At 46.0% G+C, this 25,499-nt stretch overlaps 1 protein-coding gene across 1 annotated transcript in view; it reads left to right on the top strand.

Moving 5' to 3' along the window:
- SRBD1 (S1 RNA binding domain 1) overlaps positions 1-25,499 on the top strand; it is a 781,048-nt gene that overhangs the window by 337,344 nt on the left and 418,205 nt on the right. Inside the window, exons 12-13 of the mRNA XM_078649673.1 lie at positions 22,309-22,416; positions 25,310-25,467. Coding sequence (XP_078505799.1) covers positions 22,309-22,416; positions 25,310-25,467 — 266 coding nt within the window. The remainder of the gene's footprint in view (positions 1-22,308; positions 22,417-25,309; positions 25,468-25,499) is intronic.

The following is a 25,499-nucleotide window of genomic DNA, read 5'->3' on the forward strand; positions in this document are numbered from 1 at the left end:
ATTGCTCAGTGGTTAAGCCAAACCCATCAATGAGAGCACTCTTCAGGACTGTATAGTTTTTAGCATCCTCAGCTCTAACAGTGAGGAGCTTATCTCTCCCTTTCTCAGAAAAGGAAAGCCACAAGATTGCTGCCCACTGTTCTTGGGGGACCTGCTGTACCATGCAGGCCCTCTCTATAGCAGTTATCCATTTGTGTATATCATCCCCATCTCTGTAGGGGGGCACAATCTTACTCAGGTTTCTATGATCATAGGACCTGTCTTTATCCTTTGGGATATTGCTGCCACCAGTGGGAGTCTCCCCACTCAACTTCTTTTCTCTTGCAAAAGCTAGTCTAGCTTGGGCCAGGGCTAATTCCTCTCTTTCTATTTGGAGATTAACTGCTCTCATCCTGGCCTTATGCTCTCTTCTTTGAGGGGAAGTCATTCCTCTCTGAGATTCTCTTGAGGCACTAGAAATGTGAGAATCCCTTGAAGGGGTTCTCTCTCTCCTATTGCCTGGGAGAATCCTGCTATTGGGTCTGGGGAAGTGACTCCCTTCTTCATTCCCATGTAGGACCACATTGGCTTGGCTAAGCCTTACCACTGGTACCTGGGTATCCCCCTGCCCATGATCTGACTCTTCACCTTCTGATTCAGGGTCTGCCTCTCATTGTCTACTTCTGGGGAGGTGTTCTCAGTGTCTGGGGGATGTATTCCTTCTCCTGATCCTGAGGGAACTATTCGAGTTTTCTCAAGGTCATCCTTTTCTAGGATGGCTATCATGATAGGAATGGTAGGGTTGTGACCCTTTCTCAGCTTCCTTGCAGTGCACAAGGCACTCAAGTCTCTGTGGCTGAATTTGTCATAGTTGGAGGTTGCCTGTGGAGGGTCAACCGTCACAGGTAGAGAGCCTGTAGCTTCACCTGTGCCAGACATGACTCTAGTGTGGTGTAAGTGATGCACCTACCTACACTAAGTGTTTTCCTACTGTACCTTGCTAATGAGTTGTAGTCAGGGTGTGCTAAGCCCTTCTACCTACAACTACTAAGTTCAGTAGAACTTAAATATGCTAAGCTTTTATTTATATGTACCTATGGTACTTAATGTGATCTTTCAATTTGATATAAGATTGCAAATGTAAAACAACAGCAAAGCTCGTATCCAACCGCTGCTCACCAATGTGAGAAGTTGGCCTGATGTATGATGTCCACAGTTCTGTGGGCACCCTGTATCAGTCCAAACAATCCCTTATGGTGGTGGTTGTAAGTCAACCTTATAGACAAGGTATCCTAGAGGTAGCATGAACTAAGGAGCCTAAAGGCTTCAACTTCAGAGGGCGAGTGAAGCCATCTGTTTTACCATATGCAATCCTGTAATACCAAATGAAAGGACACCACACAAGTTATATATTATCAAAATATATGTATTTATTCTTAGAATAATCCCCACTACTCTTTATGAGCAATGAAGCACAAGCGTTTAAATAAAAGCACAGTATAACATACACAAGTTGCACAGTTATGGATGAGGCCGGTGGCCACTCAAACCATATATCAAAAAAGTGGTTTAACAATCACTAATCGATCAGGGGTAAGGCCTAGGGCCTTGTGAATCGCTGGGACTACACTGGACTAACAGCAGTTAGGACGGGAGTAGCCAGCGGGATTCGGGTGCAGTGCCTAAAGCACACGCATGCACCAATGCAAAGTCAATGGTACGTAAAAGTTATCGAGTTACAGTTTCAAGAGTCTTCCGACTGGACTAGAAGGACAAAACTTTAGAGATAGACACTAGAGGTGTAAACCACTACAGGAGCACCGGTGTTCAAGAGTTACCTCACCCACAGGAAGCGGGTGCACAGGTGCAAAGATGTGTCGGGTTTCGTCACGAAGATCTAGGGTGCCTGGAGATGAAGATGCTGCAGGCGTCCAGAGGAGAAGTGTCCGGTGCGGCACCAAGGGTGGATCGAAGTTGTAGAGTACCTGAATTAGAGGGGACAGAGTCTGGGTCACTAGCCAGTGACCAGGAAGGAACCAGGCAATGTCGGGCGCAATCAGGTCGATGTCGTGTAGCTTCTCTCCGCTGCCACGTGGTCTCTGGGGCACCGAGGATGTCCTGGAGTGAATCACGAGCTGTCCCTCGAAGGCTCTCGCTGTCGGCGGTGTCGGCTTCAAGATCGGAGTCAACAGGCCTTAGCAAATGCAACCCACGCAGGATTCGAAGATGGCTTAATACTCGGACCAGCAAGGTCTGAGCGGGTGCTCCTTTTCAGGGGAGCGAGGGCCAGTCTGGAGCAACCAGACTAGCTGAGCAAATTGTGGAAAAGTAAATTTTGTCATGTTATATGTGCCTACGTGTTCCCCGTTTTATGTCATATGTGCATGATCAATATGCATGTATCTCCCTTCTGATCAATTAAAGACGCAATTACAGTTGTGTCCATCTCTAGTATGTCAGTTTCCAGTCTTCGTGAAAGCAACGAATATCAGGCCTATGTAAAAGCTACGTTGCCACGTTTTACAGTGTGCACGTTAATTCATTGAATTGTCCCCGTTTCTAGGCCTCAAAAGGGCCCGGACTCAGATTCAGCTCCTGTCTCCTGAACCCTCTCCGAGGAGCGATACAGCCCCCACCTGTATCCCTGACCCTTCGCTTACTTCCTGCCTCGCAGTGCCCGGCTCGGCCTGGCTCTGCCTCCCAGTCTGCCAAGAATATGTTATGATTCTAGTTATCAGTTCAGCCCTCCTTCTCTGCATTCCTAAGCTACTGAATCGCATCAATAGTTTCCGTCATGGTCTAGCCTTTATGTCTCCATGTAAGAGAAATACTGTATTCATATTCATAGAATATTCCTCGCACATGCAATACATTTAGAATAATGCATGCACCAGTCTTAGTGTCTGTTAGCCTTTACCCTGATAACTTTTGGATTCTATCAACATGTACTATAAACAACAGATACTAGATATGCCTGGGTACATGTCGCTCTGACACTCCAGACTTTCGTCTCCTCTTCTAGTGCAGAAGTCATAGCCCCCAGTTCTCCCTGGTAACACGTCATTGCCAGTTTGCGCGCACCACTAGGTTAGAGGTCCCAGCTGCTCAGGTAGCCCCCTCCATGTTTCCGCCCCGTTTATGACATATTCTGTTACGTTTGCATCACATGTCTATGTATACGCCCTGTACACACCTCTTGTTACACCCACTTTATGCCTTATCTTTCGCGACTGCTACAAACTCCGCCTACTGCTACGCCTACTGTATTGAATGCAATGTATTTTGTTTAACTATATATACTAATGTACTGTTATTAAAAGTTATGCGCATCATTCCCAGATCCTGCCCGGCAGCTGCCGGGCCCTGCCATCCCATTCAGGCTGTCCTGTTCCTGTCCTTTTATGCCTGATTAAAGCCTGTACACTCTAGCTACCTCGTATCTTGACTCTTATTTATTGAGCTATCTGTTTATATGAGTATCCCGAAAAATAGATCCGGTAATTAATTATTTATTTACCACAAAATTCATAGGTTCGTCGGTACTGGGGCCACTAGCCAACGGGCAAGCGACCGGACCAACGCGTCGAGCAGGAAAATGCAAAAGGGCCCCACACAGCACTCGTCGAGTGTGGAGGGGTGAGCTTCGGTGCAAAAGCTGCTCGGGGCTGGAGCTTCTCAGACTCCAATGCACAGCTTTGAGGGAGCCTCGGATGCTGCACGGTCAGCGCTTCGTAGTCTTTCCAAGATGGCTGGCCCCACGCTTCAGGTCGCCTCCACGGGTCTCAGCTCTGCAGGGACTGTGGATCGGGCTGTTAGAAGGCAGGCACGCAGGGTCTTGTCGATCTCTGTCGCACGAGTTCCGGCGGGAACTGCAACAAAGCAAACGTCGAGGTGCTGGATGGTGCCTGTTTGCACAGGGTGGTCACTCATTGACCACAAGGGAGATTCTTCAGTCTTTCACGTCGAGTGGGATGTCGAAGGGTCCAGAGTTTCGTTTCATAAGTTTCAGTCAGGATAATCTGATGTGCATCTGCACAGCTCCTACTTTTAAGTCAAATCAAGGGGCTGGATTACCTGCTAGGTCCCTCCTATGGGTGGGACCCAGGAAGGGGTTGGTTACACCCCTTTTCCATTGTCCAGTTTCGCGCCAGGACTGGGGCAGGATGGCCCCAGAACCGGTTTGACTGGAATCTGCCCAGGGACACCTTGTGCTCTCCAGGCAGTGTCTAGTTTCTTTCAACCCTCCCTGCTACAATCCACTATCTCCTGTCTGGGGTGGTGTGACACCTCCCTGTGACAGGAAACCCTTTGTCCAGGCGACCTCTGCCAAGTGTCGGTCAGCAGCAGGAGGCCAGACATGTGCCTGTGACAGCAGCATCCATTTTGTGATGCTGGGGCTCTGGTTAGGATTAACCGCGTTTTCAGTAAAGTAACATGTCTTCTCCCTCTAGAAGGGTGGGATGCTATCCCCATCACCCGGACTGGCGAGGGGATAGTATTCCAAAGTGTATGACACCAAACACGACATGTTTTGATAAAGCCAAACCAGAGTTGCAATAACCGCGAGGATTATAATTCACTTAAGAGTATATGGTATGGCAGTATCACTGGAACAGCATTAAGGAATTGGTCCTAACACTGCAGACAGGCTCAGCTCATGCTAGAGCACCATCTCACATAAAACCAAGCACTCTGCCTCCAGGATTGTAAAGGCCTGTCATAGGAGTGACTGATAGGTGTCTATGTGTCCAGATATAGGTTTAGACATAGGCATACTATATCTAAGCAATGGGTGAGTACACCACCTTGCCCCAGCTGTGTGAACAGCCAGTTGTGTCGATTTAAGTACCAGCCAGGGGTGGCAAAATATATGCTGCAGCCCCTGGTAGGCCTTGGATGCACCTATGCCCTGAGCACCTATAGTGCATGGTACAGGGGCTGACAAGGTACATGGAGTCCATTTAAAGAGAGAGCAGATAGACTGGGGCCCTGATTAGCAGGATCCCAGGCCAACTAAGTCGAAAACCAGCTAAAAACAAGGCAAAAAATCTGGGGTAACCATAGTCAGGTATCCACCTTCCTACAGTGTCACAAGAAGGGCCTCATCTAGACCACCAAATAAAGGGACAAGGTTGTATTGGTACACCGGGCCAATTTCGAACAACAGTAGGCAAGGAAGCCGAGGAAGGCAATATGCTAGAAAATAGTATCCCAACACAAGTGGTGAGTATGCCACACAATAAGTCGGGGTTAAAACTCCTGTCATGGAATATAGCGGGACTGGCGGTGAAATTTAACAACAGGGGCTGGAGGGACTACATTATGAGTTTCCAGATAATATGCCTACAAGAAACTTGGGTGACGATTCTAATCCTTTTTTCCTACCGGGTTATAAATGTTTTACTACCCCTGCCCAGAAGTCTTATAACCTATGTGGATTTAAAGAGCGAAGGGGTGTGGACGCATTTTAACTGGCCTTCACATAATTTACAGGCCCTGGGGCTTCAGATGAAATGGTTAAACCTTATGATTATTAATCTATACAATGCAGTAGGGAGCAATGGGAAGGGAACTACAATAAAAGAACTGGATAACTTTCTCAATATTGAGCCAGTTCAGGGGAAAAGGACAGCGGCCCCGTTAAGGATAATTGCGGGTGACTTTAATTGTCACATTTGTCCATCTCTCAGACCCATTACCAGAGACTGGTCCCGGTGCACGTTGGAGAATGGGCCACATTTTGCGCACACTACAGAAGGGATGGAATTGGACAGGTTGATGAAAGGTCAAAATCTGATACACACCATTGACCTAGTGTTAGTGGAAGAAGGGGTGGAGATAGCCCCCTCCTTTAAAGGTAGAGGCTGCCACTCCTTTATTGATTTTATTGTGATCTCTAGAGCGGTTTGCCCCTGGGTGAAGGGAGCGGTCATTGAGTGGAATATACATAGTGATCCTAATCCCCTAGTGCTGGAGTTAATCTACCCCTTTAACAAAAGGGTCCCCCAGTTTATGGGGACCATGGAAAGAGCTACGGACCAGGGGCGACGCCTGCGGTGGACCAAAATAGATGGGGCAAGGTTCTACAAGTCACTAATGGATAAAGGAGGAGATGCCATTAATGTGTGTCTGGACCTTTCCCTAGAAGGTGCAGCAGTGGTAAACGCATTTGAGGAAATGGCACACCTGGTTGAGGGTTTCTTAACGAACACCAAAAAGTTAAGCCCAGTTTGTACCCCAAGATGGTTTGACAGAGCATGCTCTCAGGCTCATAAGAACTTGAAAGATAGCCTGAAAGCACTGTTGAAAATTAGTACGTTTTGGTGAACATTATCTGCGCCATCTTGCCTCTTCCCCTGATGCCACACTTTTGTCGTGCGCGCCCGCCATTTTCTAAGATGCCCCGATCAGAACGAACCCTTTTGCATGCCGCTGGCCCCTGACATAGCCCTTCGCCTTCACTAAGCCTGCACGCTATCCACCCCCTGCTTGCACCTGCCTTGAGTCATAAACCCCTCTTCGGCGCTGCTCTGCCCCAGGCCCTCATCCTGTTCCCAGCGCGACACCTCCCTGCTTTCCTTTCATGATCTCCGGCCCTTAGATGCAAAACCCTTTTTCCCCGTGTGCCCGTTTTGTCCTCCCCGTTCCCAAGCCGACACCCAGCTCTGCCGATACCATCCTTGCCCCTCCCCGTACAATAGAAAGCTTCCCCCATCAAAGAATCCCCGGGTTGATCAAAGCCCCCACCCCATGAGATCCGATCAAACCCCCCACATTCCGTGAATCGGCGGATTATCCAGCTGCGCGATGCTCATCACCTGTTGTGACTAGGGTGGGGACTTCAACTGTAAATGTGTGTGGGAACGGGCCCAAAGGGGAGTTCCGAGAATGTCTTTTCCGTACATCAAAGCTTTAACATGTATGTGTAATCTACAATAAAGTCATAAATGTGTGTATAAGAGGCCAGGCCTCAGGAATACAGTTAGAGCACCTCAGAACGATACCTTCTGTCCGTTTCGTTGTGTTCTCCTCCGGAGAGAATAAAAACCCTTGTTTCCTGCTTTCCAGTCTCCAGCGCCTGCCTCTTCATTGATTTAAATAACTAGAGGGTCACAGAGGCAATACTGCCGGGCAAATATCGATTGTCCCTGACCCGATTGAACTTTTTACAATTGGCGTCCCAAGCGTGGGGCCCATCAGCGACTCGTGGATCCAGTGGGAGAGGTCCCGACGACAGAGTGAACGACTGCAACGATCGGGAGAGCTCTTGCCCAATAGACCCTCGTCTGGCAGCCGATCATCCGAACTTCACTAGTTCCGAACAGACCTCTCTCGAGTGATCTACGGTCCTGACTGGGAACCATCAGGAGTGCCGTGAGAAATACGAGAAAAAGAGGACGATCGGGCGCTGGATTCGGAAGACAAGAAACTGTCCATGCGGTCCGGGTAAGGTCGTGTTACCACGACAAGTTGCGAAAAATTTGCTTGATTGTTTGTTTGTTCAAAAATACTAGTATTGCTCTGTTTATTTTTATTTGGAGATTCACTGTCTGCAAACGGAGAAACAACAGGCTCTCTCTCTCTTTGCAAACAGTGGAGGATAGGTAGGGTAGCAGCCGTGCTTATTTTTTTCTCCCCCACTCAATAATTGCTTGAAACTGAACTGTTGTTCGCAAACTATTGTTTCCTGGAGATTCCCTGTCTGCAAGCAGGGAAGAGACCACCCTTTTTGCAGATAGTGAAAAGGGTAGGTAACGCAGATCTTTGCGGACCTACTCATTCTCCCCATTGTTATTTATTGGTCGTTTGGTTTTATATATTTTTTTTTTTGATCCATGAGGTATTCACTGCCTGCAAACAACGTTGAATAGAAATATTCTGTACGGTCTTTGCACCTAGTGATAAGATAGGCAGTGCTGACTTTTTAGTCCCTCGTTACGAGCCGTCATGTCTGTCTTCTCCCCACTGATAAATAGCCTGTTTAGTCCGGACCGCGTATTAGAGGTGGACCATATAGCTCCATTAGAAGGCACCCCTAATAAGGACATGTTCATAAACTATGGGTTAGTCACTATAGCCTATAATAAATTATGGCACAGGTATACCGAAGAGAGTCAAGACAAACAGTGGCCACTGGCAGGATCCTTTGACCTTGATAAAATAGAAACGTTAGAAATAGCCCTTCGAAATAATAAGACAACGCCGATTATGCTCGACAGTCTCGGTATGTGGCGCAGAGAGGCTACGAAACGACAGAGAAAAGACGAGGATAAACCAAGTAGGGAAATATACCGACAGGACAACCCCAGGACACCGCTACCCACAACTTATCCCCCGACACTATGCAAAGGACGACCAGACTTAGGGTCAGACCAATGCGCTTTTTGTAGGTATGTCGGACACTGGAAAGCCCAATGCCCGACTCTACTGAGCGTGAGTAAAGGCAAAGGGCCGACAAGAACGACAGACCGACAGTACGAGAAAAGGCGCGAGACAAAGAAGAACCCGACTTACATAGACAGACCAGACAGAACCACCACGTTTGATTATGCCCGATGGCACAGATTTCGCCAGGAAAATCTCAGCGGCATGCTCACGTTCTCCTAGGTCGGGCAATGTCAAGACGGGAACCCAGCCTCGTTTAAAAATTCACAGACGGAAAGAGATAATTATGACCAATAACTGTTTTTATATTTGTCTTGGGTCTTTGTATGTCGTACTTGTACTGTCCCCTGTCTGAGTTTGTGTGTATGTAATGTGCAAATCTGCGTCATCCCTCTACACGTGTTTCCGTGTTACTCGACCTCTGTTAGCAGAAACTTAGCATAAAAGCAACCTGGAAAGAAAGAAATGGTGAATCAAAATCCGTAGACCATTAATGAACTTGAACTTTTAATTTAACACAACAAACAAGGAATAATAACGATAAACTGTAGAAAATGAAAGTCAAACAGAACATTCGCCCCCCCCCCCATTCTGGAACCTTCCAAAGTAGGGCAGGGTTACGGCTACGCCCAACCAACGGCAACCCATATAAGGCGAGCCCGGCCGCCAACTCTTGGTCAGGAAATCTTAACGTATGGGGGAGCCGGAGGAGAGGCAGGAGCCCGCAGCCTGGGCATTTGCAGGTAGTCCCGCCACATGTCTCCTTGGCCGGCCGCAACGGGCCTGGAAAGACTAAGGTAGTCCCGCCACATGTCCAGAGGAGAACGAGGCACCTCTTCCTTTTCTCTTCCGTCACAGCCGCAGCAGTCCTGGACGGCGGGATGTCCTGCACGTACCTCCACAACAATTTGTCCAAGTTGGGCTGGGAGGGAGAGGCGACGCGGACGAGCCTCTCCCACCTCCACCGGTAGGAGGTTTCCCAGCCCGACGCCGAACACCCCCAGTCAGGCGATGGTGCCAATACTTCCACAGCACCGAACGTACAATGGTGGCACCCCAGTACTTGCGCAGCACCGAACGTACAATGGTGGCACCCCAGTACTTGCGCAGCACCGAACGTACAATGGTGGCACTTGGGGAACACCGGATGTGGAGAGGCCTTCATGCGGGGCGATGAAAAGGAGCGGCATGGAGTACACCGGGAGAAGGAGACGAGGCGAACGAGTCTCCCTTGCCCCCAGGTGGGGGCATCACAGCCGCACCCCAGCCGAACGTCCCGCTTTCACAAAACAGGGACCTCTTCCTTTCACTCCGAAGGGTCTCTTCCACTCTTGCAAACTCGACGAGAGTGGCCCCGGTAGGGCCTCAAAATGGCGTCTGGGTCCGCTGGAAGGTGGGCCCCGGCCACTAGAGTAACTTTGACCAGCAATATAACTCGAACATTTGCCCTCTGGAGCACGAGCCCCCATCTCCGACAGCATCTCCGCAGCCTTGAAGATCCTACAAGGGTCCCCGGCGGAACCTTCGGCCTTTGCAGGTTTCCGGTAAGGGACGGCTGCCTTGATCGCCAACGAAACAAACATGACATTGCCACACCTTCTGTTAGCGTGAATTCTAGAACTGCCGAAAGGGACTCTGGTCCAAACTGCCAGTAATGGAAACATTTCCCCCTGATGCTGCTTCCGGACTGAGCCGGCCCCGCCCAAAATGGCGCTGGTATCAATCGGAACTTACGAACACCTCGTGGTGTTCCTTCGCACTAATATAAACTTGATGTTCTGAGATTTTATATGATCCTTTGTACACTTGGCTAGAAAAGACAAGGAGAACTTACTCGACGAACAGTATGAAAAGATCCCCGTTACAAATGTTGATTACGAATGTACAATGTATTATATTTTTATAACTGATGTAAACCCCATTTACGACGCACACGTACGGTATGCATATAGGAAATCTGATTACAACTGTTATGATTATGCTTCTAAATTATGAAAATATATGCCCCCGAACCCCCAGCCAATTAATAGACGTTTTAGTCTCTTACAAATGAATGAGTAAAACTTTCCGATGTTTTTATTGCTGCAAACGACACCCCCCACTGTACGCACTTTAGCCATTGCCACGACCGGCCAAATACGACCGCACCCTCATAATCCATATGCTGAAATGATTTTGCAAAATAAAGTCTTTGAAACTATGGACGGGTATTGCATGCTTTATTTTAAAAAAATATGGGATGGGTGGGAAAGTTCTTTTCTGTGCACCCTACTCTGCTCTCTCTTTAAGGTTAAAAGAAGATGGTTGCCCAGCCCTGGAGGACGGATCGGATCGACAACACGACACTCCGCCTTCAAGGTACGCGTCTGACTCATGAACTCTCGCGTAGAGGAAGACCTTGACTTCCAAGGATGGGTAAAACGAATGGTGTAAATGAGGGAATGTAAAAGGAGGGTGAAATGAAATAATGTAAATATTATAAAGTACAACGTTCCAAAGTAGCAGGGACCCAAGAACCGAAGAACCTTAGAACGCCACAGCGTTGAAAGAGGTTTAAGGACCCCGATAGTGAGATACATCCTTTGACTAGATACCTCGCACTAGGCACCTCTGGTTTCCTTTTTATGTTTCCCCGCACACGCCCTACATGAACACACTACCCCCCCCGACTCCAGAAACCATATCCCCGGGGACCCTGCCCCAAGGAGGAAAGACGAGTAAGAGGTAAGTAAAGGACTTATGAATCCATGTATTTGAATGCGCGCGAATGCTGTCTCCCCCACCCCCCCCTTTTTTCCTCCTTCTGCAGGTTACATCAGAGATTACAGCCGAGGTGTGGCGAAGATCTGAAGCCTTGCCACGTCTAATACACGAAGCGGACTAGCGCCGCAAGGTGGTGTCTAAGCACGCCTGCAGACTACTCACGTACCGAACAAACCCGAAAAATTAGCACAACCTGATAAAAAGTGATCACCCTTAAACCAGACCGGACGAATGAACCCATGTCACGTATGATGCGAAACTATGAGGGAATGTGTGTATGTGTGACTGAGGAGTTGGCCCAACTGGTCGAAGGACCGAGAATGCGAGAAAGTGCGACAACATGGTACCTCCTTTCTTCTTTCCTTTTTCTCAAGGCACGTCCCCTCTACCCTGTCTAATGCTCAAACTGCATGATTACAAGATTCTAACGCAGACTCGTGAATGCCCTTTACTGTGTAATGCACTAAATAGCCTTTCTTGAATACACTGCCACCCTCTCTGTTGCACGTGTACTATTTAGCCTGCCGTTGCACTCTCTCTCTCTCTCTCTCTCTCCCTCTATTTTTGCACTCCCACTCTTCCGAGTGGTTAGCCCCGAAATTGGCAGACTGCCACCCCTAGCACCCCACCTAATTGGCTTCAAATACCGCCAGTATTTGCACAAAAACTTGTCTTTAATACAATCACCCTGAGACCGCGTCATTACCTCTCCTTTTCCGCTAGAAGTCAATGAACCCAGGTTGGGCCGTAAGGGAAAGGACAGGTAAAACGACAGAGGTTCCCTAATCTGACCCGAAAATAAGGGAACTACATGTCAACGGCTCCTATAGTATAAGACAAGGACCTCAGAATACGCGACCCTCCCCTCCCCGAATTGTCGCAATACCCAAACCGGAAAAGTGACCACCCCCGTTACCTCCCCTGTATATGTCCCTGGTTGTTTCCCATAAAACCCCTGTCCTTCCTAATTAAGTAATCGGGCTGTAAAAGGTTACGTAGGACCCAGAATGATGTTTTACAAGGTTAACAGACTAGTTCAAGGTAAAGAAATCATCGAAATGAACCCCGCAGTAGTTGCAAAACAGGATGCACCGATAGAAAGGAAATGTTTAGCCATGTTCGTCTCTCAGCAAAATACCTGTGTAGTACCATGTTGACGACTCACTGCACCCTTTTGTAAATGTAAAACTCTAGAGAACGGCATATCTTCGCCAGATTTGTCTCACAAGGGTGGGTTACCATCAGATGAACTGCCATGCCTGTAATAAATAATTATGAAGGAAAGTCATAGTAAATCCAACAGAACCCGTCACCGGTCATTCATATGCCAGTTGTGAACACTAAAATAACGGGCATTTTTCATTCTTTGCCTGGAGCTGGGAGAGAAATAGACTTTTTGATTATCTTCATCTGCAAATTTTCTAAAGACTGTCTTTTCAAACTTGTTTAAGGGTACCGCTGTTGGAGGAGAAAAGGACCGGATGTGGGAGCACGAGGCCCGACTGCAGACTAAGGAACACCTGCGACATTAGCCAAGGCGAGACCACGACTGAAAAGAGCTGCAGGACGAGGCACTGTTTTCGACAACATGAGAAGAAAGGGTCGACCTGATGCCCCTGCTCGATGTCCAATGCCTGTCGACAAGTCCCCGCTCTCTGAATTCGGTCACACGCCCGCCTATTTGAAGTCTCTCGTTCCCCTAGTTTGTTCCTAATTTGGCCTTGCTCCATCCCCCTTTCCCTCTGACCTACCCTATGGACTGTTTTGTACGCTCTTCTTCCATCCGAACTTTCTGACAATCACCTCAAAGGACACAGGGCGAAAAGGACCTTTCCGACCAGAAACGCGAGGAAAGGGTCGTGCCCTGCAACGCAGAACTTAGAACAGAGCTGGACTTGTAGCTCCACCGCCGGTGCTCAACAGCGCCAACGAAAGACCACAAAGAACAATGAGAACTCGTAAAACTTCGAACATTTGACATCCTCAATCACCGTTTTTTTATGCCTCATTTCTCTCCCAGCCGCCATTGTATTGATCCTGCTCCAATCCGAATCTGAAATATGTATTAACCTGCCAGTTCACGTTATGATATGTACTTGCTGCTCGCCGTTTTTGTATTACATTCCTATGACTTTCCTGCTGAACAAGTTTATCAAAGTTTATCAAATAGGCCCGCCTCCTGAAAACTAGAAAAGTTAAAATGTATCGTTTACAACTCTTTTTATCTAGGGTTCCTACCATTTTCCTTCTCATGCCCACCACAATAGAACCGAGTAGAAAATGAACCAGCAAGATGTCTTGAATATGTTAAAGGGAGGACTGTTGAAAATTAGTACGTTTTGGTGAACATTATCTGCGCCATCTTGCCTCTTCCCCTGATGCCACACTTTTGTCGTGCGCGCCCGCCATTTTCTAAGATGCCCCGATCAGAACGAACCCTTTTGCATGCCGCTGGCCCCTGACATAGCCCTTCGCCTTCACTAAGCCTGCACGCTATCCACCCCCTGCTTGCACCTGCCTTGAGTCATAAACCCCTCTTCGGCGCTGCTCTGCCCCAGGCCCTCATCCTGTTCCCAGCGCGACACCTCCCTGCTTTCCTTTCATGATCTCCGGCCCTTAGATGCAAAACCCTTTTTCCCCGTGTGCCCGTTTTGTCCTCCCCGTTCCCAAGCCGACACCCAGCTCTGCCGATACCATCCTTGCCCCTCCCCGTACAATAGAAAGCTTCCCCCATCAAAGAATCCCCGGGTTGATCAAAGCCCCCACCCCATGAGATCCGATCAAACCCCCCACATTCCGTGAATCGGCGGATTATCCAGCTGCGCGATGCTCATCACCTGTTGTGACTAGGGTGGGGACTTCAACTGTAAATGTGTGTGGGAACGGGCCCAAAGGGGAGTTCCGAGAATGTCTTTTCCGTACATCAAAGCTTTAACATGTATGTGTAATCTACAATAAAGTCATAAATGTGTGTATAAGAGGCCAGGCCTCAGGAATACAGTTAGAGCACCTCAGAACGATACCTTCTGTCCGTTTCGTTGTGTTCTCCTCCGGAGAGAATAAAAACCCTTGTTTCCTGCTTTCCAGTCTCCAGCGCCTGCCTCTTCATTGATTTAAATAACTAGAGGGTCACAGAGGCAATACTGCCGGGCAAATATCGATTGTCCCTGACCCGATTGAACTTTTTACAAGCACTCCCTAGGGATAAGTTACACATTGCTCAATGTAGGAGCAATTATAAGAAGGTATTACACACTAGGAAACAGTCGCTCCAGTCGCAAGTCTGGGAGGATTTAAGGGAGGCGGCGGAGAATAGAGACCTCACGGTATTCTGGAAATTCATTAATAAACCTTGTTTTCAGGAGGCAAGCGCACCCGACATATGTAACGTAATACTCCCGGAACAATGGCATAATCATTTTAAAGAGTTATATAATCACACAGGAGCCAATAATGAGGCCACAAGGATAGGTACCCAGTGGGTGGCCAAGCCGGATTTTACACTGAAAGAAATTATGGGGGAAATACAGACTCTATCTAAAAATAAAGCCCCAGGGCCAGATGGAATACCACCTGATCTATATTTAAGCAAGGTGGAATTATGGGGTCCTATATTAACAGGGTGGTGAATGCAGCAGTTGAGACAGGCCTCCCACGATCTTGGTCAACAGCAGTAATAGTCCCCATATTTAAAAAAGGGAACAGGGACGATCCTCAAGGTTACCGCCCGATATCTTTAATTGATGTAACTGCAAAGGTATTGGGGCGCGTATTGTTGAATCGTCTCAAGTTCTGGGCTGACACACATAACATCATTACTGAAACACAATATGGGTTTAGGGAGGGAAGGTCTACGACGGATCAATGCCTGAATCTATACCTTTTGGTGGCCAAGTACACAATAGCAAGAAAAGAGGCAGTGTACTTGGGGTTCATGGATTTATCCGCTGCCTTCGACCATGTCAATAGATAAAAATTGTGGGCCCTGATGACAAAACTAGGGGTGGAACCGGATCTGGTAAATATACTCAAAGCTTTGCACTGGAATACATCTGCTAAAGTGCGCTGTAGTGCAGAAGGCAGCTGCACACTCCCCTTCCAGTGTAACAGCGGGGTCAGGCAAGGCTGTATTTTAGCTTCTTTTTTGTTTTCCTTATATACCAATAATTTGGACATGGAATTATGCAAACTAGGAGCGGACTCACCCCAGATAGGTTCTCGCCCTGTTCCCGTTTTGTTGTATGTGGACGACGCGGTGCTGTTAGCCCGCACCCCGAAGGCCCTGCAGAAGTTGATTGATGGGTTTGTCAGCTTCATGTCCTCACTTGATTTACTTGCAAACTTGGAGAAATCCTATGTAATGTCAGCAGGGGCTAAAGCCTGTACGAATTATGTATATAAGATAGGCCTCCATAAAATAGGCAGGGTTCAGTCCTTTACTTACCTGGGCCTACTGTTTGACGGGTTACTTATTTAAACCTGTTAGTTGCCAAACATTGCTCTAAACTTGTGGCTGCCACAGGGGCAATAATGAATTACGGGCGGAGGCTTGGACGGTGGTCGCCCGAACAAGTGATGAACCTCTATAGATCTATCTGTTGTTCCAAAATGACCTATGGGGCCGAAGTGTGGGGGTGTGTAAACACCGAAAAGATTCAAGTTGAAGAAAACAAGTACCTTAGAAAGGTGTTGAAAACCCCGCAATGCACATCGGCCCTCATCGTCCACGAGGAACTAGGGGTGGAGTTTATTGCCGATTTAATAAAGGTCAGACCACTTTTAGCCTGGGTAAAGATTTGGATTAATGATGAGGCAGCGTTTAGCAGGCAAATTATTTTAGATTGCCTGAAAAGAGATAAGGGAATGAGTATCCCGTGGCTTAGATATATAAAGTCTACGCTGGAGGACATGGGCTGCTTGAACCTTTTCGATAACCCAGAAGAAATCACCGCCCATGACAAAGTGAGAGTGAAAAATATATTTAGGGAGCAGGCTGTGGCTCACAGGTCGTGCAGAGAAGAACCGAAAGTAACAGTCCGGGCCTACAGAGCGCTTAAAACAGAAGGGGAGATGGAACCCTACTTAGCACTACTTTATAATGCCCAAGAAAGATTTTATGTGACTCGTTTTAGGCTCAATCTTTTACATCATATCCTGGCAAATCCTGCAGGTTTTACACATACGGTTGAGAAGAAGGATACCTCCGGCTGCGACAATAGGTCTCCGCAGGATACCCTTCATTTTGTATTATTATGTTCATTTTATTCTGTTCCAAGGCGTAAATTTTTAGTGGGTATTTTAAAACAGTCAAAGTTTAAATGTGCCAAGCTTGCTTTGTTGTTCTTACAAAAGGCCAATGACCCCCACACGCTGTTTTGTATAATGAATTTTATCGAGATTGCTGTAAGGTTGAGGACTTCAATGGGAGAATGAGTATATATGGAGACGAAATGTATATGTATGGGACCCTTGAAATGTATTTTTAATGTGTGAACCATTTTATGTACTTTTTAAATACCGAATAAAGTTCATTGACTGACTGACTGAATCAGATTGGTCCCCTCTCTCAGGTCATTCTCTCTATTCTCTCTTGCCAAGCAGAGCTCTACTCTGGGCACTCTTAAGGGCTATTTTTCTGCTATTTCTGCCTTCCTGTGGGTTCCTGATCAGCCATCCCCATTCAAATCTCCTGTTGTTACCACATTCTTGAAATGGTTATAACGTTCCCTCCTTCACCGTTCATTATGCCTCAGTGGAATTTTAATCTTGTGCTCACTTTCCTTATGTGCAATCCCTTTGAGCCTTTACATTATCTCCTCAGGCTTCTTACCATCAAGACGGCCTTCCTCGTGGCGATAACATCAGCCCAAAGGGTCAGTGAGCTTCGGCCCATATCAACGTGGGCCTCCTTGCACTCGTTCACGAAACACTACCGCTTGGACAGTCCGATCTGTCGGAATGAGCACTTTGCCTGTTCTGTCCCTCAGCCTTTTTAAACCCAAGTCTGTCTCACAGACCCACTTCCAGGGAGATATTGTGTGGGTATCTATTCAAAGGTAAGGATTCTGTGGCTAGAAGTCTATCAGATGAACATGTTACTTCGGTATCGCCTTATCTGGTAGAGACTATATCTAGCTGCAGATTCCTTACTGACCCACCCATCCTCCCCACTCTTTCAGCAGATTCTAGGGTCAGGGCTGTTTCTCTGACAGGGCCCTAGTTTTCCAGACCAGTGGCTAGTGTTCTTTGTGGTACTGCACTCCTGGTGTGGAAAGTTGTGAAAAGTAACTGACGTCAGCACTCTGGGGTGGCGCCTATGTAGTCACTTCCAGTGCCAACGATGCCACACAGAGGTGATTGACGCTAAATACCGGCACACAGGGCTACTGCTCATGAAAAGTTTCCCGATCCAGTCTGACGCCTAAAAATAATTGAAAGGTAAGGAATCTGTGGCTAGATAGTCTCTAGCAGATAAGGTGTTAACGACGATAAGTAACTTGTTCTTTAATGGGCTTTTTTAGTGGGTGGCACAATGAGTGCAGCAGCACCACTAGTGGCATTTAATTTAATTTGTCGGCCGTGGGTACCATATAGTTCCATAAGTAGGGACTTACAGGTACATTTAATGTAGAGTGCACAAGACTTTAGATCAGATCAGCAGTGATAAAGTGATCATAGTTTTAATGCCTACGAAAGAGAATTCTGAAAAATAGAAGGGGGTGAAGGCATAATTTATGGGGTGGCTTTGCAGAGAGGGCCAAGTCCAACAGTTCTCCAACCTGTGCAATGCCTGAGCAGTCTGTTGCTTGGTTTGTGAATCCCATGATTTCATTTGTATGATACTAAGATCCACCTTAATATTCAAGACGAATAAGGATGATGTTCATGTACATTCTAGTTACTCATGGTGGAAATCAGAAATTTGGTTGGTAGCCAAGGGCCTACTGACTTTTGCAGTGTTTGTTCCTTTTTGTGATTGCAAATCTGACTCCATACCCATATATTTGATGCCCTTATCTCCCTCAAGTCCCACACATTTGATGTGAATCATATCCTCTGAGTCTCTCAAAAGGCTCGATTTCCCCCACCTTCCAATGAAGTGCCACAGCTGGGAATTTACAGGTACATTTTAAAACGCTAACCTTTGAGGCCAACATTTGATTCTCATCCTTTTGAATTTTTTGATCTGTTCTTAAAAGTTTCTCTAAAAAACACTTTGCATGATACAAAGACCTCATGAAGAGTTTGGTCAGATGAAGTGAGGCACACACATCACAATTTCCTCCTCAGTTACATTTGCGAACTCGGCAACATTAATCACCTGTTATATATTACATTTATAAAGTGTGCTGTCACTTTTGAGACCAATAAAGGACAGTTAAAACTAGACAAATGTGGTGCCTTCCTTTCACAATTGAGAATTCTTGCTGCAGTGATACACTGTTTGGCCTAGAGGTCTTATTAAATATTTACAATCCCACTAGGTCGATGGAAATTAACTGGTCGACTGCCTTGGGTAACCATCCTACCCCAAAAACAGAGATCAAAAGCTTAGGATTCCAGCTAGATGGAAAACTGACAATGGAAAACAATGTCAAGAAACTAGCAGCCACTTACTTCGGCCTACTCTGCACCCTAAGAAGACTTCTGAGATGGCTACGAGACCCAACATGTAGAGTGGTGATACAAGGCCTGGTCATTTCTCGACTTGACTTCTTATACCTTGGAAGCCATAAGTCAGTCTAGAAAAGAATGTAAAATGCTGCAGCACGCATTCTCGTAAAAATACCCAAACACCAATCAGCAAGGACAGTATTTGTGCCTGTGTACTGGCTCCCAATGGACACAAGAGTTAATTTTAAAACTCTATGCCTTGTACATAAAGCAATCCGCAGTAAATGTTCTAAATTGATCCTGGACCCTATTTCCCCTTAAAATCCAGTGAGATCGTTATGCACCACTATCCAGTTACTACTCACTGTCCCCAGAATCAAGAGAGCCAGAGCCGGTGGTCGCTCTTTTGCTCGCATTGCCTCGACACGTTAGAACTCTCTCCCGCCATAAATGATACTAATGGGTCAGAACTGAAATTTACGAAGCTACTAAAGACTAAACTGTTCGAGTAGGTTCCGCATGATAGTTGTCCGGTGGCTAGTTAGCGCTGCAAAGCCCTTCTGGTTAGCCATGCGCGCTAGAAATCTAGGAGTACAGAATAGAATATATTTTCTAACATCTTTGACTGCCTGATGCTACCTGGTCTATTTTGTTATTTTCAGTTGCTAAGGTCTCTTTCCACAGCTGTTGAAGAGGAGTACAATGAAGTTGCCATCAAAGTGACCCTTGCACCTTGTTGTAATCTCTCGTATTGCCTATGTCGTTCCATCCACCCCTCTGTCATTCTTAAAAATATCACACCAAATCAGCTCCTTGTTATTGAGTTGTAGACTAGGGCTCTCCCCTGTTGGTGATAAGATGATGTAACTGTAGATGTGCAGTACTGGCTGTGTTGTTTGACAGGTTTGAAAAAGTTCTAATTGCACCATTAGATATCCTTTGGACGAGGTGTAATCGTATTTAGTAAACCTAACGTGTTCAGTGTTCAAACCACATGTGGTCACACTAGGGTACATGATGTAGGGATGGGCAATATTAAAAAAGGAAATGAGGGCCCAAAAGGTTTGCTAAGGCGCAGAAAAGGATGGTTTGTATCTCTTTGGAGCTCCAGCTAGTCTTCTGCCAGTCAGAGTTGGGGGAGGGGCAAGCGATTTATGGAGGGAGAAGTTTTGGTAGTGAATATTTTTAACCTCCGAATGATGTGGGTTAATAAATAGCAGGTTTTGGGAAGTAAAGCTTAGGCATGTGGTTGACTGGTAGCATTGAAAGGCACCAACAAGTTATTTAGAGCTAGGCCGAAGCTCACAAAGAGATTCACCCAGCAAATGCCTGGGTGTCAGTGCTGGCTGATGGAGCACTTGAGATCTGAGATGGGCACCCTGTTTTTTTTTACTTTTGTGGCTGAGTACGTGGGCCTGTGTAAACTGTATTGCTCTAACCGAGAGTGCATACCATTACAACAAGTACAAATGCGGTCTTCTGATATAATATTAGAACAGGTTTGACATCTCTCAAGAACCTCAGTAAATGGAAGTCAGACTTTACTGCTCTGTGTTTCAAGCAGCAGCTCTGAGTTAAATTTGATACCCACGTTTCAGACTTGATTCGTGCGGGCCGGTTCCGGTGATGGAACCATGGGAACTTAAGGGTGCATAGGGCCACAGAGCTGGTTAATATAATCTAATTATGGTAATCTTATCCTTAACCTTTGACAAGTTCTCTAGATTCGTATTCACTGCCTCCTTCTAAAATGGTACTTTCTGCTCTACAAGTTCTTGAAATAAATGAGTCCCTGAAAACTTTCCTATCCATGTGATTGTTTTATATATTTGAAGTGCTACCAACATTTAAAAATGGTGTAGTCCTTAATCGTTTTCATTGTGTTTTAAAATTATTGGCTTATTGTTCTGGCTATGTATGTTACCTATTCTAAAATATGTTTTAATAAACTACCTTGGGATACAGTCGTTTATACGATATACATAAAGACTATTTTTCATAGACAATATAGAAATATTTCTAAACTTGCTTCATTTCTTTGTAGCTAACGCAAAATAAACTAATGTTCATGCTAGTGCACATTCGTGCAGGTAGATACAAATGCTGACAAAAGGAAGCGAGTAGAAATAAAATTGAAATGTCCAAACCACAACTTACTGTGAACCGTAGAAGCACATATCTATTCATTTTAAATAGATCTGCCAGCAAGTATCTTCCAGAACTTCAACAAAAAAAATCTATCAACTTGCATTTAAATGGGAGATTAAATGTTCCATCTCTACCAACATACTACTGTGTTATTATTAATAAAGCATTAAGCGACTCAGAGGATGGATAGTTTAAGGAAATAGAGGTTAAAAGTGGTTGGTGTAACTTGGGTTGGGATCTCTCCCATGGGTTCTTATGCCATAAAAACCCACATTTCCACTCATATTTTCAAACCAGCTGGGATTGTATCTATATTAGCCCCTCAATGCTCATTTAATTCATCCTGCTGTATATTCCATAAAAATGACCTGCATGAGTGTGTCACGTTCGTCCTGAAAATTTAGTTAAAACTGTTTGGTGAAGCTGTTGTTGAACACTTGGTAATCAAGTGACACTGCTGCTGCATTTGGAAATACTTGCTTGACCATTCATGTCAGATGCTTTTCTCTCATGGCTTTCGAAGATATTTGCTTACTGGTAGAAAATATGTCCCTGTTTAGCTTCAGGAACACTTCTCATAGTTTCTATGAGAAAATCGTGAGAGAAAACCGTTTTCTCCCATACATTGTTTATCAGATCCTATCAATAGATCATCATGTTTCACAGGGGGAAATCACTTTAGGTTTTCCCACAATTCCTAAAATTAGTTTTGGGCTTCCAACAAATTATTTATTTTGTGACTAAAATCTCTTAACCTCCTCTGTGTATGCTTCTTATTGTGGCCCTCAAAACGAGGTAAACATGGCAGACCATTATCACAAAAAATACAATCCCAAAGGGATCCGTCTTGTAAACTTCCACCTAAATAGCCCAATGAAAAACACTCCATGGAACTAACAATTATGTGAATTACAACCCACATTTTAATGGCCTGATATACCGTAGCAATGTAATCAAAGGGGAGAGAGCACTCAAATGTAGTTATTGTCTGAGGTGGAGTATGGCCCAAAGCGAAGGCCAGTGATTTATTACCTTGGAATGCCCTCTCCCATGGATAATTGTGCTTAATTTTTAGTTGACAGCGGATCCCTGACAGACTGTGTTGGACTAACAAGTTAAAAGAACTTTGTTTCTTGGCACCTCTTTTTTATGCTTTTCTGGTCACTACCGAATAGTTTTTTTAATCGGCCAGTTGCTTAAGTTGGTGTACAATATGATCACATGAGGCTAAAAAAAATTGTTTTCCTTTTTTTATTCGTCACTTTTTTGAGGATGTGTTATTTCTTGATTCAACATGCTTTTTATATTAACATGCGTTTATATGTGTATATTTTTACAAATGTTTTTATTTTTTTGGGTAGGTTAAGCCAACAATACAATATTGCTTGCTTGTTTAATTAGTGTTTTTTTGTACTACAGGTGGAGACCGAAGCAGTATGCGAAACCCGAGTTTATGAACATGCTACGTAGTTCTGTTGAAGATTCATATAAGCGCCTTATTTATCCTCTTCTCTGTAGAGAATATAGGTAAACTGAATAGTTTATTTGAAATGAAATAGTTAAATAGCAACAATGTGTTTGGGAATAATGTGTATTATGCAAAGTTACAGCAGGGACCAGCCATTAGCAGGAATACAGTGGTTTGTATTTATGTTTCGCCTGAAACAGCGCATGTGCTTTCATTTTCGAGACACTTTGTTTACTTACGGGGGATAAGATCCCGCCCATTGCTTACCATGGCTTCATCATCTCACTCATTTCCTGGCTTCTCTTTGGTCAGCGCGTGCCGGATTCACTTCTTCTTTATGTGTTTGCCCCTCACCAAGAGCATAGCCCAAGTACTGCTTCCTTGCCCAGTGTCCTTATACTGCTCGTACTTTCAGAGCTACTTTTTTATTTCGAGCCTGGGCAGCGCATGTGCTGCTGCGAGTCATGCATTAGTGGAACATGGCTTTGAAGATCTGCCCACTCTCCACCCAATATTTAATTGACTTGTGTCATTGTCCTTTGTAAAGGCTGGCTTCCGAGTCGTTATTAATCTTGCTAGTCCCTCCTTTGTACCGTCTTGTCTGCATTTGTAACCTCCCATGGCGACTGGCCCTTTTACTTCTGTTGCGTCATGATATGTCTTATTTAGCCTGAAGTGGTACAAAAGGGGGTGGTGATGGACGGAGCATCTGAACCAATCAAACACTCACACCCAGTCAACAGATCTGGGTTTAATCCATCACCATTCTTTAGCCCACTCTGCCACCCCAGTATCCATCACCATTCTTTAGCCCACTCTGCCACCCCAGTTCAGACATGGCCATATGCAAATCAGTCTGACCCTGTGCCTCATGGGAACAGTCCATCCCGAACTGCCACGCCATGCCTTCCCTGGACCGGAAACAAGCTTCCTAGGACCGGTTTCTGGCACTTCAGCCGCCTTCAGCCAGGCTTGCTTGAATCCAGTGGCAAAGTGAGAAAGGGACTCCCGTCTGAGCATACCCTGCCAACTTATGGCGAACAAAGCGGTACAAAAGGGGGTGGTGATGGACAGAGCATCTGAACCAATCAAACACGCACACCCAGTCAACAGATCTGGGTTTAATCCATCACCGTTCTTTAGCCCACTCTGCCACCCCAGTTCAGACATGGCCATATGCAAATCAGTCTGACCCTGTGCCTCATGGGAACAGTCCATCCCGAACTGCCAAGCCATGCCTTCCCTGGACCGGAAACAAGCTTCCTAAGACCGGTTTCTGGCATTCCAGCCGTCTTCAGCCAGGCTTGCTTGAATCCAGAGCCAAAGTGAGCAAGGGACTCACGTCTGAGCATACCCTGCCAACATATGGCGAACAAAGTGGTACAAAAGGGGGTGGTGATGGACGGAGCATCTGAACCAATCAAACACTCACACCCAGTCAACAGATCTGGGTTTAATCCATCACCGTTCTTTAGCCCACTCTGCCACCCCAGTTCAGACATGGCCATATGCAAATCAGTCTGACCCTGTGCCTCATGGGAACAGTCCATCCCGAACTGCCAAGCCATGCCTTCCCTGGACTGGAGGCTGTGCTGCCTGCTGCCCTCTTGCCTGTGGGAGAAGAACTGGACCTGCATCTCTTGAACCCAGAGTGACTCCAAGGGCTAGTTGGCTCACCTCCTGATCTGAAGCCTCGGGGACATAACAGGCTTCCAACAATCTTGCACCTGGATTCAACCATCTGTTATTGAACCCTATCAAGTGGTGCCACCCCAGTACTGGATTCTTGGAAGTGGGCCTGAATGTGCTCTGTCTGCCCATGTGTGGATACAGCAGACCCAACGCATCTCCTCTGCTATGTGGCATAACTCTGAGCAGAACTGATACATCGCCTGACAGGACTTTCTCAGTGCAAGGACTTTGCATCATAGTCCGCAACGTCCGTGTTCTAGTGTCCACAGTAAAAAAGAACAGCCGCATCCGTGAACAAAAAAATGGGGGTAACCATACAAAAAGAGGCACTTTCACACACTTTTGAAGATATTTTTAATGTTAATTAGCAATCTTCCACCCCATGGACATTACGCTGATCCATCTCCCCGGACACTGGACTGCCTCACTTCCTTTTGATCCCTTTCTACCTCAATCTTCACATTCTTTGGCAATTTGCCCTCCACAACTAGGATTACTCCAGCTCCTCTAACCCTGCGCTGCACCATCTCCCCCCGCCTGTTACCTTCTAGTCCAACTTTCCCTGATCCTGTGCTGCGACCCAACCCAAATTCTGCATCTCTACCCCTCTTTGGTGCACCCAAAACACTATGATGCTCCAGCAGCTCTCCACCATGACTTTATGCTTCTCCTCCTAATTCTGTGCTGCTCCTCCCCCACGCCTTGAACTGCTTTGTCATAATCTGTGCACCTGGAGCCTCTGCTGCATCCTTAACCCTGGGCTACTCCCTTCACCTTGGATCATGTACTCCTTTTTCACAGTCCTCCTGTGGTGCCTGTTTTTTGTGCCGTAAAAACACATTCAGAAGGCTTCACTAAAATAGCACAGTCGTATTGAAACGCAGCTGCAGTGCAACCTTCACCATAAGTGTGAAATAAGCTTAAAATGACCAGCTGCTACTCCTACCCATGACCTACCTCTTCTATTTATAACATGGGCTCGCAAATACATTTTCAAAATCCAAAATGGTTAGCATTGCCAATGCTTGTTTACCCTTCGCATAGAAATGAGCAGTTGATAACAGGGATATATTTTTTACCAGCATCACACGAATGTCCTATTATCCAACCATTTTCTTTCGTTTAATATAAAATACTGAAGGTGCATCTCCCCACAGTCAGAGTGAGACTGATGAGTGTGCCCAAATGGGTAATGTTTTGTTTTATGTACAGAAACAATATAGTCTTAAATAAGTTGTACCATTTTTTCTTCTTTGTAAGATCGAAGTTGACGTCTGATGCAGAGAAGGAGTCCATAATGATGTTTGGAAGAAACCTTCGTCAGCTGCTTCTCGCTGCCCCTGTCAGAGGACGCACTATGATGGGAGTCGATCCGGGCTATAAGCACGGGTGTAAACTAGCACTGATCTCTCCCACAAGTAAGCGATTTAATACCTCAATCACATGGTTT

This window comes from Lissotriton helveticus, chromosome 6 (genome assembly GCF_964261635.1).
Source record: "Lissotriton helveticus chromosome 6, aLisHel1.1, whole genome shotgun sequence".
NCBI classification, from domain to species: Eukaryota; Metazoa; Chordata; class Amphibia; order Caudata; family Salamandridae; genus Lissotriton; species Lissotriton helveticus.